At 59.0% G+C, this 12,448-nt stretch overlaps 1 protein-coding gene across 13 annotated transcripts in view; it reads left to right on the top strand.

Annotated features, from left to right (window-relative positions):
* The window catches only part of SAMD11 (sterile alpha motif domain containing 11), a 117,152-nt gene that overhangs the window by 94,704 nt on the left and 10,000 nt on the right, over positions 1–12,448 (top strand). For all 13 annotated transcript variants that reach the window (XM_046903140.1, NM_001030877.3, NM_001397689.1 and 10 more), the window contains 4 exons: positions 458–582; positions 6,452–6,544; positions 9,019–9,183; positions 11,667–11,817. In XM_046903140.1, coding sequence (XP_046759096.1) covers positions 458–582; positions 6,452–6,544; positions 9,019–9,183; positions 11,667–11,817 — 534 coding nt within the window. The remainder of the gene's footprint in view (positions 1–457; positions 583–6,451; positions 6,545–9,018; positions 9,184–11,666; positions 11,818–12,448) is intronic.

The following is a 12,448-nucleotide window of genomic DNA, read 5'->3' as shown; positions in this document are numbered from 1 at the left end:
CAGGTCCTCAGTGGGCTTCTCCCTGAACAGAAGAGCCCTTTCCAAGCAAACAGCCGTGCGTTCCAGCAGCTCTGGAATGGAAAATGTTACTTCTCGAGGATAGAAGGGATGGCAGCTGATAGAAAACTATCAGTTCTCTCTGTTCAAGTTTCCTACGAGCGCTGGGACGGAGCTGCGCTTCAGTTTTTCCATCCACGCGGCCCACGCACCTTGTGTGTATCTGGCACAGCTGACAGCTGGCGGCTGCTCAGCCCTTTACGGGAAGCATTCTGCTCTCCCAAACCAGGGGGGGTGAGCTGGGAACGGGTCCCAAGGAGACCCCTCTCCTCCCCCTCTCCCCCCCCCCCCCCGGGTTGGGGTAAACCTGAGCCGCTCGCGCAGGCGTCCGCACGCGGGAATCAATTACGTGGTGGCAAATAGGATTTCCTGAACTTGGTGCTTTTCTGCTCTGTTGCAGCCGTGATAACGACCTCTCCACTATCATCTCCAACCTGCATCAGAGCCGCCAGCTCGTTATGCCAGAGACCCAGAGCCGCTGTGAATTCAAGAGGAACAGCGTGGATGTTGGCTTGGGAGCTGCAGGTAAGCAGCCGGTCCTGCTCCTTCACCCCCCAGCGCGTGCATTCCTTGCAGCAGCTCTGTTCTTTGTTGCTCAGAGCGAGCTGTGCGAGGGCTCGTGGTGTTCTGGGTGGCAGTGAACGTGGAAGGGGATTCTCGGGGATGTGGAGTGCTGCAGCCTTTTGAGATCTCAGCCCTGCGTTATCCTCACGTCCGGCGGTCTGTGTTCAGCTGCTGCAGAGGAGCTCGTGCCAGCAAAGTGCAACATCCCCGGGTTAGCATCAAGTGAAGCAGAAAGGCCTCGCAGAGAGCGTGGCTTGATTTGTAATTGCATTAATCAGAGGCTTCCCTGGTTCTCCTCCCGCATGAGGCTCCCTCCTGGCTGGGGCTGCACGGGGGGTTGTGCCGTCTGCAGAGCAGCCCCAGCGGCTCCCCCTCCTTGCTGGCACGGCTGAATCTCCTTTTCCCCTTCATTACACAGCTCCGAGAGGCAAACTGGCCGGGGAGATAAGTTGTTCCTTGTGACCTGCCTCGTGTCTGGGTGTCTCGGCTGACCTCGTGCGTTCAAATGCTCTTTAATGCTGTTTGCTTCCCAGGGACGCAGCTGGCCCTTATCAGCGCTGCTGCAACGCCGAGATCCTTAACATGCCAGAAATGCAAAGCGCACTTCTCGTTAAGCCAGCAGCAAAAACGAGAGGCAGAGGTCCTCGTTTGTACCTGCTGGAATTCTGGCGTGAGGTTCTCCCGTTGCAGGAGAAGGGAGGAATACGCAACAGTTGGCATTGCAGGTTTGCATGTAGGGCAGGGTGAGGAGCAGGCTGTGGGTGCTCTGGGGCTGAGCAGAGGGCTGAGAGCAGGGGCAGTGCAAACGGAGGAGGTTGGTTTATTGCAGGGCCCATGGGGCCAAGAAGAGGATGGAAGTCAGCAGGGTTGGTTGGTTTATGATGAATTCTGTGAGAGCTGCTTGATTTATGGTCAAGACCGTGATTAGAGGCAGTGCTGTAGTTGTGAACAGCGTGGACTGGGAAAGCAGAATTATTACTGGGTCTGGAATGCTGTTTGCAATGTAGAGAGGGACTGAGGCTGCTGGGAACGAACGGCGTGTGTTAGTTCTGCTCTGCTGGGGTTTGCAGGGTAGGGCTCAGCATCTGCAGAAGTCTGGGTGAGCAAACCTGAGAGCGGCAGGGCCTGGAAGATGCATTCACAGTCAGAAATGAGAAGGGTGTTCTTGCTGGTCTGTGGTGCTCACAGGGGACTGCTGTACACCTTCTGCTGCTCTGAGTGTGCTGTAGAGATGCATGAGACAGCCGGGCCATGGAGAGGCAAATCAGCCCAAGGTAGGGCAGGCAGAGCTGTGCACTGAGCAAGGGCACTTAGCTCTCTGCTCTGCTGCTCCCCGTTAAAATGATACCCAGCTTCTCTTTGGGTGTCAGGGTTGTGTCTGCACTGGGCTTCCATCCATCTTCTCCTGCTCTGCCCTGAAACTGACTCTTCTATTAAAAACAAATAGATGACTGTCATTTCAAATGGGAGCTCTCCAGCAGGGGTGGAGGGTCCCAGGGGTGAGCTGCAGTGATGGGGTGATGCCCACAGCCCCCAGGCTCACCTGGGATGGGGGGATGCTCTCCCCTCTCTTGTCCCCATGGGTTTTCTGCTCTGTCCTTCCCTTCCTGTGCTCATCAAATGGCAGTTGTGGTGGGGATATCATATGCCATGCAGAGAAGGGAAGGAAAAGTACCTCGGAGGGGGTCTTAATTGAGAGAAGCACCCTGGAATGGGTGCCTTCCAACTCTGGGTGTTCTGTGGTTCTCTCTCTCCTCTGCCCAGGGTTATTTGTTCCTCTGTGTTAGCACTCCTGTCGCACATTTCCACCCAGTGCTCTGCCGATGGGGCAAAGGAGGAGAAGTTTTGGGAGGGAGTGGAAGCAGATTGGCATTTAAAAATGGGTCTGGGGGCTCTGAGGGCTTGTGGCTGCTGTAGCTGCCTACCCCCCCTACCCAGGCTGCACCAACCTGGAGCTTTCATCTGCAGGGGAGGGGGGAATGCTGGGGGAGGGGAAGGGTTGGGCCCGGGGATGTTGTGGCTAATGGGTAGAGACAGCATCCCAGCGAGCTGCTGCGTGTGATAATGAGCTGGGATGCAGCCGTGTTTTCATTTAACAAAGCAAAACAACAACAGCCAAGCTGCCTCTATTGGATTGCTGCCTTAAATTGAGCAGAAAATCAGCACCAAACGGGCAGCTGGGAGTTGGGCACCCGGGCACCTTGGCTTGCAGGAGGGTCAACTGCTCACCCGGGCAGCGGGAGGGTCTCTGCTGTGCCACTTGCTGGGGTCTGGAGGGTTGTCTGCCCTTTGTGCTCCCTTCAGGTTCCTGTTTGTTCCTTCTGAAGCCCAGCAGGAGGCAGCCAGCGTCCTTTGGAGGTGAAGGTCCTGGGAGATGAAGCAAAAATGGCAAAAGCCAGCATGGAAACGCCTGGAGTTGCCTTTTGCTGTGCCCTGCAGGTGCAGCTCCAGCATAGCTTTGGGCAGGGGCGCCTTTACATAGGGCCACAGCAATGGGCTTCATTCACCACTGCTAAAGGACAGCCCGAGCAGCTGTATATAACCAGCGACTTTTCCTCCCTTTCCTTGCAGCTCTGGGAAGAGCGAGATGATCCTGCTTCCAAAAATAACCTCCTCTGCTCCCACCTCCCTTTCCCAGGTGCCTTACAGGCAGCTGAAAACAAACTGTCAGCACGGTGGCATCTCCCTGGTGCTATGTACGTGCACAGGGATGTGTCGGTTCCTATGCATCAGATCCACCCCCGTGTCCTCCTGTTGGCCCTTCCCAGCCTCCCTTCCATCCCTGGGCTCCTCAGCAGAGGGCAGTTGGACGGCTTTCCCCCCTGGCAGCTGAGAGCCCCTTCCTTGGAGCCAATCAATGGAAGCCTTCCCACCCCGGTGGGGCTTGGCAAACATAGGATCAATAAGTTATTAGCACCATTCTGTCAGCTGTAATGTGGAGATTGATCGGGGCCGGGGCTCCTGCACGCTGCCTGGCACTTCCCCAGCCTGATAAAGATGACAGATTAAGGGAATAAGAAAAAGGAATTAAGGAGTCTGGCTGTCAGAGCTGTCACAGGCTGCAGCGGCGCGGGGCTTTGCAGGGGTTGGATGAGAGCAATTGGACATTTAAATGGTGCTGAGGGCACAGCACTGCAGAGCCAGCAGGTCCCCAGCAGGTCCCCAGCACGCCTGGACCTCCAGCCCTGCCTCCTTCCAAAAAGCAAGGGGGAGATTCACAAGTTTGCAATCGCTGAACAGCCTCTCTGCAGCATATAAAATGAATCCAGATCTCTCTCTTAAGTGCAGTATATCCTCTCCGTGAGTGTTTTCCATACTATGAATATTTACCACCTTTTTATGGCACGGTGCATGCCGTAAAAGGGAATTTTGCAGGGAGCTGGGAGACCTGGGGACGTCAGTGCTCCTTCCCTATTAACCAGCCCCATTCCAGGCGGGTCGGCGGATGGCTCAGCCCTGCTTCCTTCCTTGGGAAGGCAAATACTGGAGTGGGTTTTGGGGCTGGGCATGGGGAGGTGGGAAGCAGCGTGGTGGGAGGGGAGGCAGATGGCTGGTGAGGGCTGAGGAGGGGGATCCAGCCTGGGGATGGCTGGAGGATGTGCTGCACGTTGGGAATCCTGCTGCTCTCTGCTTGAGGTGGTGACACGGGTCTGTACTGTGTGAGACACGGGTCTGAGGGTGACAGCTTGCGGCTAACTCCATCAACAACCAACAAATGGATGTGGAGAGAGAACGGAGCGTGGGGAGGACACGGTGCGGTAGTGCAGAGTTGAAGCCTGCTGCTGCCACGGCCACAGGGCTGACCTGCTGCTGGAGGATGCTGCCTTTGTTGTGCTGCTAAGTGGCAGAAACCCTCCGCTCCCCTTCCCTGGGCCCTCCAATCATCCCCATTTCCATTCTCCTTGCCCTCTGCTAAAGGACAGCCCGCTCTTCCCATGACCTCGCGCTGCGCTCTGCCTTTGTTCCATTGATCCCTGCTGGCAAAGGCTGGGACCGGCGTGCTGCTCCTCCTGCCTGGCCCCTCATCCCATGGCTGCTGCTGGGGGCAGCCCAGGGCTCCGATCCTGGTGGGGAAGGGCATCCCTCGTGTCCCTGCAGAGCTGTCATTCACATTGTGCCAAGGGATTGGAGAGGACTGAGCCCATGGAACTGCTGCCAGAGCATCGTGGTGCAGTGGTGGGAATCGTCATCTCCTGGGGTTGGGTTTGATGATGCTCTGTGGGGAAGCCCAGAGCTGAGCTTCCAACCTGCCCGGCTGCCTTAGGCTCCCAGATCCTGTTGTCACAGCACAGTGATAGGAAAAATGCATTTTCATTTCTCAATCTGCATGGGACCTGAGTGCCTGGGATACCTCCTGTGGCTGGGGGTGCAGCAGGGCATGGGGGTGGGCAGTGTCACCTGCCCTGATAGCAGCACAGTCCTGCTGATAACATCCTTCCCAACTGGGCTGTTGGGGAAGGCAGAAGCAGAGGAAAGAAAAGGAAAAGCCCACACGGGTTTGCTGCCTGCTGGCCAGGCTGGGAGGAGATAATTCAAGGGTAAACTGAGGCAGGAGGACGAATGGGATGCGGGTGGCAGCCAAGGCTGACTCGTGACTCCACACCTGGGATGTGAACTCAGTGCTGCCTCTGCCCAGCTCCATCCCTCTGTCTGCCCTCCCATTACTGCTGTTTTATGGCATTTACTGGGGGCTGTGCAGCCAGCTCAGTGCTGTCTGTGCTAGCACGTGGGTGGTGCAGGGGGCAGCCCGTGCTGCTGGAAGCCAGGAGGTGCCACTTGTAGCTGTGCAGAGCTGGGGATGCTCCTGGGCTGCAGCTTGGTGCTCAGTGCCAGGGGAGGTGCAGCCCCAGAGCAGCGCCCAGGCCCACCCGGGGGCTCTGAGCATGAAGGATGCTTGGCTTGGCTCACAATGTCACCTGGAATCTGCTTGCTCATAAATAGCACCGTGGGGCTGTGCAGCCTTCCCTCCCGAGCGCACGCTGCAAACTGCAGCAGCGTTGCTCGCAGGTGCTCTGTGTGCTGGCTCAGATGCTGCTTGTTTGTGAGCTCTGCTCCCGAAGATGCTGCATCTTTAACAAGCCCTTGATAGATGAGGATTTGATGCTCGCAGTGACAAACAGCCTCTTCCTTCCTGCCCATATGCAACATCATGCTTTCAGTTTCCCCGGCGTTATTATGGGAGGGGATCGATTTGGAAGCCGTTCGGGGACGCTGTAATTGTGCCTCGGGTATTTGGTTCGTGGGGCTGCTCTAATGCAAAGGGCTCGAGCGTTTCCGAAGGGAAAGATTGCAGAGGACCTTGAGGTTTTGAAGAGGAGAGAGAGGGAGGGAGGAGGGGGAAGAGAGAGAGAGAGAGAGGGAGGGAGGGAGGCAGGCACGGTGCTGGGAAGACTGGCGGAGCTGTTGTGCTTTTGGCGTGTTGGCTTTTCCTCCCCTCCCCGGTCGCTTTGCATCGGGGCATGAAAGGAGTGGAAGCACCGGGGGGACAAAAGGCAGCAGAACAAACGATGCAACTCAGTAAGGAAACGGGGCGGGTTGGGGATTTATGGCTGGAGAGCGTGGCATCGATCAGAGCGCCAGCAGCCGTCAGGCGCTTTGGGGCTGCGTGGTTGGGAAAGCAGAGCGCGGCTCTCGGGATGGTGATTCTTCTTACTTTGGGGCTGTTGGTGTCTTTTTGGGGGGGGGGAGGGGGTGGTTTTGCTTTTTCCTTTGCCTGCATGACGTGTGAGCGCGCGTTGGGGAGCAGCAGGGCCCCCCCTACCACCACCCCCCCCCACCCGGCTGCTTCTGCACGGGGCGGCCTCTGACACCCAGCTCTCATCTCTCCTAGATGACATTTTAGGCAAGAGAAGAGTATGCTCTCCCAACAGCAGCAGTGAGTGCCCGTTAGAGAGCAAGAAAGCCCGAAGTGAGTCCCCAAAGGGTAAGTGCCACCTCCCCCTCCCCCCCCCCCAACCCGCTCCCTGCCCTCCGCCCCTTGCTTCTCCTTTCTTCATTGAGATGGGGGGGGGAATTGCCTCTTAATGAAGCTGGTGGGTCTGCAGAGCAAGCTGCAGCTTTGCGGTGGGTTGGAGGGGTGTCAGCTCTCCAGGCAGAGCGCCTTGATTACGTGTTGAATATAAAAGGCACGGCAGGGCTTATCGTGCTGGCATCTGCTCCCTTAAAGGGAGCGGGGAGGATGGGGCTGCCTGGCTGTGCTCGCCTGGCAGCGTTCCTGCAGGCATGTGATCTGCAGAAGGTTCCTCTCGTAGAGGGGATTTAAAAACCCGATTTGTTCCACGGCTCCTTCCTGCAAAGGCCATTTGAAAACTTTCTTTCCAGCCAGCAGAGCCGCGGAGCCTGCAGCTAATGAGTTTGTCTCCGGGTTGTGCAAACGAGGGCGTGCGGGCTGCTGGCTTCTGCAGGCTTTGTTGTGAAGTTCTGCTTAATGAGCTGTCAGCGGTGCCCACCCCAGCTGCACGCTCCTGGAACACTGCAGGAATGAGAGCTGTCAGGGCCGGGTCCTCTGGGGGTGTGTTCTTGGATGGGGAGGGTCCTGCAGGCTGTAATGGAGAGCTTACGTGGTGGTGTGGGTGGATGTACTGGAGGTGACGGTGCCACGGCCTGGTTTGATGGGCTGTCCCTCTGTGCTGGTGATGCCCTGTCCCCGCATTATGGGATGCTGAGGGCTCGTGTCGCTTCTTGCAGCGTGCCAAATCCTTTGTTTCGCATGAGCACCTCCTGGCTGCTCTCTGTTCCGACCAGGAGCACCTTAGCTTTCCACTGAGAGGTGCAAAGGGGGAACCCTGTATGCTGCCCTTGGCTTCTTCTCCGTGCATTGCCCCCCTGCCCTATTGCTGTTGGATTGGGGTTCTCCTGGGAAGAGCCCAATGGATGGATGGCTTTGCTATGGGGGCAGTGGTCCCGTGCTGCCCCATCCCCTGCCTTCCCACTGTTCCCGTGGGGCTGAGCACAGCCCTGGGCTTTGCTCTCAGGATCCAAACGCTGGGGGTGATTCAGGCAGGGATTCCCCCACTCGTTGTGAGAGGGGTTCCCAGGCAGCCTGGCACAAAAGCAGACTTTCCACTCCCACTTCTGTTCTCAGAAAGTCTTCCCTGCCCTTTGCAAGACAGGGTGGAAAGTCTGAGCTGAGCCATCTGGCAGCCCTCACGTTCCCTGGTTTGTGTTGTGCTCGAGCATAGGGGGCTCCCCAGCAATCCTCAGCAGCTGGCAGGTGTTCTGAGCCTCAGAATGGGGGGGAGGGAAAGGGATGGGGTACTTCATGCATCCTGGGCCTCGATTTGCCCACTCCCTGCCATGTAAAGGGGCTGAAGGGGGGTTAGAGCTGTCTTTGTGTCCTGTGCCACGGACCCCATGAGCTGCTGATACGGAATTTGGGATCCCAACCTTTGGAAGAGGGAAGGTGACCCCATGTCATAGCAAAGACACAGAGCCAGCAGGGCCAGTCCCTCCCTGGCCCAGGGAAAAACACCTGTAGGGCCGGGAGTGCTCCCAGCAGGGCAGCAGCCCTCCCTCCATCATCCCTCCCTCCCCCTGGGATGCTCAGGAGGAGCCCTGGCGGTGCAGCAGTGGCTGTCAAGCAGAGCAGAACGTTCTGGTGTCTCATATGGAAATGTGAGTGTGTAGGGTTGGCAGGGGAGGAGGAGGGTGACAGTCCCCCAAGCTGTGAAGAGAAGGCATCAGGCAGCATGCCTGCCTGGCACTGTAGGCACAGTGTGGGGCTGGGGGCATGTTGTGGGGGGTCCCGTGGTTCCCTGCCCACCTTGCTGCTGGGAGTTCCCACATCATGGGGAGGGTCTGCCCCCGGGGGTGATCCGAGATAAAACCACCCCGGAGGGGAGAAAGGTAATAATCACTGCGTGTTGCTTACAGTAAACACAGAGCTGCTGTGGTTTCATCTCCCCATTGCTAGCCTGGGTGTGATTACGTTGGCCTCGGGGTGTGGGGCTGCGTGCACAGACCTGCAGCAGTGCAGTGCGCTGCCCGGCTGTCCTCACTGCCTGCCGTGGGGATCAGGGCTGGCAAAGGGAGAAAGGTGCACAAGCAGCAGTGTGTGGGCATGGGCTGCCTGAGGAGGGGTTCCCATCGTGGGGGTGCTCAGTGCTGAGACGTGGCACTGTGGGGGATGTGGAGTGGGCACGGAATGATCCCCCATCTGAATGGTGCTGTGGTCATCGAGGCTGGTGTCCCTCTGGCTGTGTGATTGTGTCCTGGTGTTTGGCTGCCTGTGCACCATTTGTGCACACTACAGCACTTGTGGGTGTTTGTGTGTGAGCACACACTGGAGGCCAGGCCGTGGGTGTGCACGTGGTGGCACCTCTGGGCCATGGCAGCTCGGCGCGTGGTAGAGCTGGGGGGAGACTGTCCCAACCAACCCCAAACCTTTGTGTCCTTCAGAAAACTCCCACACGCCTCTGCTGGAGGACTCGGTGACTCAGATGACCCCAGAGGAGCACTACAGGCGCATGATGTCGGCGCTGAACGAGCACAGCACCTTTGAGGAGCAGCAGCAGCAGCGGCTCTACCAGTTGGCCAACAGCATGGCGGTGCCCAGCCATGGAGGTAGGGCTTGGCTTTGCACCGGGGAGCCTTGGTGCTCAGGTTGTGTCGTTGGGATGCTCCCAGTCTGTTGTGTCTGGTTGTGGTGCCGTGGGACGCCCTGTGTTGATGGGCTTTGGGATGTGGTGTCGTTCAGCGTCGACGGTGTGAGGTTCAGGAAGTTTGTGCATGCAGGTGCAGCCAGAATTGGTGTCGGCGACCTTTAGCTTTAATGAGAATTAGGTGTCCCATGGCTTTACGAGCAGCTAAAATGGGTAGATACGGCTGAGATGCAGCAAAGACAGCTCGGCAGGGAGATGCTGCAGTCAGTGGGACAGGTTCATGCATGGCGTCATCTCTTGAACTTAATGGTGTTGCATCCCCGGGCTCACTCTGGCCCTTCACTCGCCCCAGCCAGCCCTGCTTCTGCCCCCCAGCTCACCCAGTGGGGGCTTCCCAGGTTGCCTGTAGGTTGCAGCTTCCAGCACCAAGGAGCTGCAGCCCTTCCCATTATGGTCTGCTCCTCTGAGGTGGAGTTGGGTGCTTAGGGACAGCAGGGGACCCCTGGTCCTGCTTTATTCCATGCATGCTGTGTGCCCTGGGCTGGGCCGGTGTCGTGTGGGAGAAGAGTCCTGCAGTGCCTGTTGGGTGCTGCATGATGGGAAGGGTCACTGCTGGGTTTGCCATCAGATGGGGACAGAGCTGCCTGAATGCAGCGTGGCTGCACGGTGCTGTGCTGTGCCTAAAGGGGGCGCGAGGCAGATGGAGGTTCCACACTGGGGAGGGCTCAGCATCCTCAGGAGCTCAGCATCCCCACGCAGGCTGCAGGCTCCTGTGCTGCAGGGAGGATGGATGGGACGCAGCTGCCTGCGTCTGGCAGTGCAGGAGAGGCAGGAGGTGACAGCGTGGCTCCAGCCTGGGAGCAGAGAGCCAGAGCACTGCTGGCGAGTGGTGCTGTGCAGAACCCACAGCCCCACTGCTGCTTCCCAGCCAGGGCTGTGGGGAAGGAGCACGAGGAGCACCTGCAAAGCATCCATCCGTCCATCCATCCATCCATCCATTCATCCATCCATCCAGCAGGAGCTGGAGGAGAATCTCCAGTCTGGGAGCGCAGATCCCCAGGGCTCCTTGTTAGGTTAATGAAGAGGCTGTCTTCTTTTCCACTCTGTTTGATTTGATTGGCTTCTCTGGGGGCAAGAAGGCGATTCCTGTTGCTGGAGAGTCAGAATTCACTCAGCGGTGTTCCCACACCACAGCAGAGGTGCGGAGCTCCGTGGGGCCGAACCCCCCCAGTGCCACCCAGCCCAGGACCAAAGGAGCTCATTACCTTAAAAGCCCGATGTGTGTACCTATATATAATGATGGTGCTTCAGTTCTCTCCTTGGCGGAGGGGTCACCCTGAGCGCCGGGGAGCAGAGGCAGAACTCAGTGCGTGTTGGATGGGCTCCACACCGCAGGGCAGGCGCTGGGCTATCAATTATTACTGCCCCTACAAAGCGCAGTTTATCCACCGGCTCACACGGAGGCTCCGACACCATTAATAATTGACAAAACGTTAATAATTTAGAAACCTTTTTTTGGTTTTTAATTGCTTCCCCCCCCCCCCTCCCCCCACCCCCCACCTCCACCACCTCCTCTTTTCCCTCCAGCCCTCCTGAAACCTCCACCGGCGGCGTCCCGCTGTCCATCAATCTGATTTCCCAACTGTCAGAGTGCAGGATTGTAAATAGCAGAGCTTGGTGGGGGGGGGTGAGGGGGGGGTTAAGGGGATGGGGATGGGGGGGGGGCAGCGGGGGTTGTTGCGGTCGCTGGGGATCGATGCGGCTGCTGCAGCTGGCTGCGCGCCAGGCGGCTGAATTACCGCCGCGAGGGGTGACCCGGGTCCTGCAGGTAATTAATTAATGAGCGTGGAAAGGAGTGCTGTGCCCGGCTCGGAGTGCTGCGGGCTTTAATGCGGTCCGGTGGGGTTTGAGAGACGAGAAAGCAGAAAGGGGAGGGGGGTGAAGGGGGGGGGGGGTGGGGGGGGATCCTGCGGTGCGGATGGGTTCGGTGGGGGGCCCACAGCCTCCCATCCTGGAGCAGTGCCGGGCATGCAGCAACCTGCAGGACCAGCATCGTGCTGCTGGGCTGGGCAAGGGCTCTGCCCCCCCCCCCCCCCCTCCCCTTCTTCCATCCCTTCTCCTCCCCTCCCTCTGCCAGGGAAGGCAATTAAGCCCCCCCCCCCCCTCCCTTCTCCCGGAGTTGCACAATTTCCTCCGCTGCCAAACTCCTGTGGAGGTGGAGGGAGAAGATGGAAGGGGGGGGGGGGGGCAGCTGTCGCCTGAGGGCCGCGGGGATGGGAGTGGGGGGGAACGGGGATGGGGGAGCGGGAGGAGCGCTGTCGCCTGCAGGGAGCCGGCAGCAGCACCGGGTGGGGAGGGCCTGGGAGGAGGGGGGGGGGGGTGATACCGGGGACCCCGGGGTTGGCGGGGCCTGGGCTCATCGCTTCCCCCCCCACCCCCCCCCAGATCTGCTCCGGGCTCGGCAGGAGGTGGCGGCGGCGGCGGCTGCGCGGAACCCCGGAGCGATGGAAGCTCACATCCCCACGGGCGGCAATTCGTCCTCGCAGCGCAGGAAGCAGGGCCTCCCCCAGCACCGAGACAGCCACTTCCCCGACAGGTAAGGCACCCGCTGCTGGGGGGTGGGGAAAGGGGGGGGGAAGGGGGGGGACGTGCGGCTCCTGCAGGTGCAATGTGGGGTGTTCAGGAGGCAACGCACCCACCCTGGGGCTGTGGGCAGCGTGGACCCCCCTGCCCTGCTTTGCAGAGTGAGTGAAGACATTGAAGTTGTCATTTTGTGGCTTCCTTGCTTTCCGTCTGGGGCAGAGGAATCCCATAGGGCTGGGCAGAGGCCTTCCCCTGCACGGTGCCCTTTGGGTAACCCCCCCCCACCTCCTATCTTGCATACCCGCAGTGCCAGGTGCACCGAGCACCTCCAGGTTAGGTGCATCCATAAGGCTGCTGGCTACGCGTGCCAGGAGTGCGTGCAGCCCTCAGGAGGTCACCCTGTGCCTCAGTTTCCTTTGCTGTGATAGTTTTCCTCGCTTTAAAAGCATGCAGAGTCCAGGAAGGTCCCTGAGAAGTGCAGTCAGAGCAGAGCAGCACATTGCACAGAGCAGGATGTTGGCAGCCACACGCCAGCTTGCACACAAGGGAACGAAGCAGGGAAGCAAAGGAAGCACAGTCGTGCCATGTGCTCTGCAGCTCCGGGCCTGAGACACCACCCTGCAGAGCCCTGTCTGAGCATCCTG

This window comes from Gallus gallus, chromosome 21 (assembly GCF_016699485.2).
Source record: "Gallus gallus isolate bGalGal1 chromosome 21, bGalGal1.mat.broiler.GRCg7b, whole genome shotgun sequence".
Lineage (NCBI taxonomy): Eukaryota > Metazoa > Chordata > Aves > Galliformes > Phasianidae > Gallus > Gallus gallus.
This window is presented reverse-complemented; position numbering and strand designations above follow the sequence as displayed.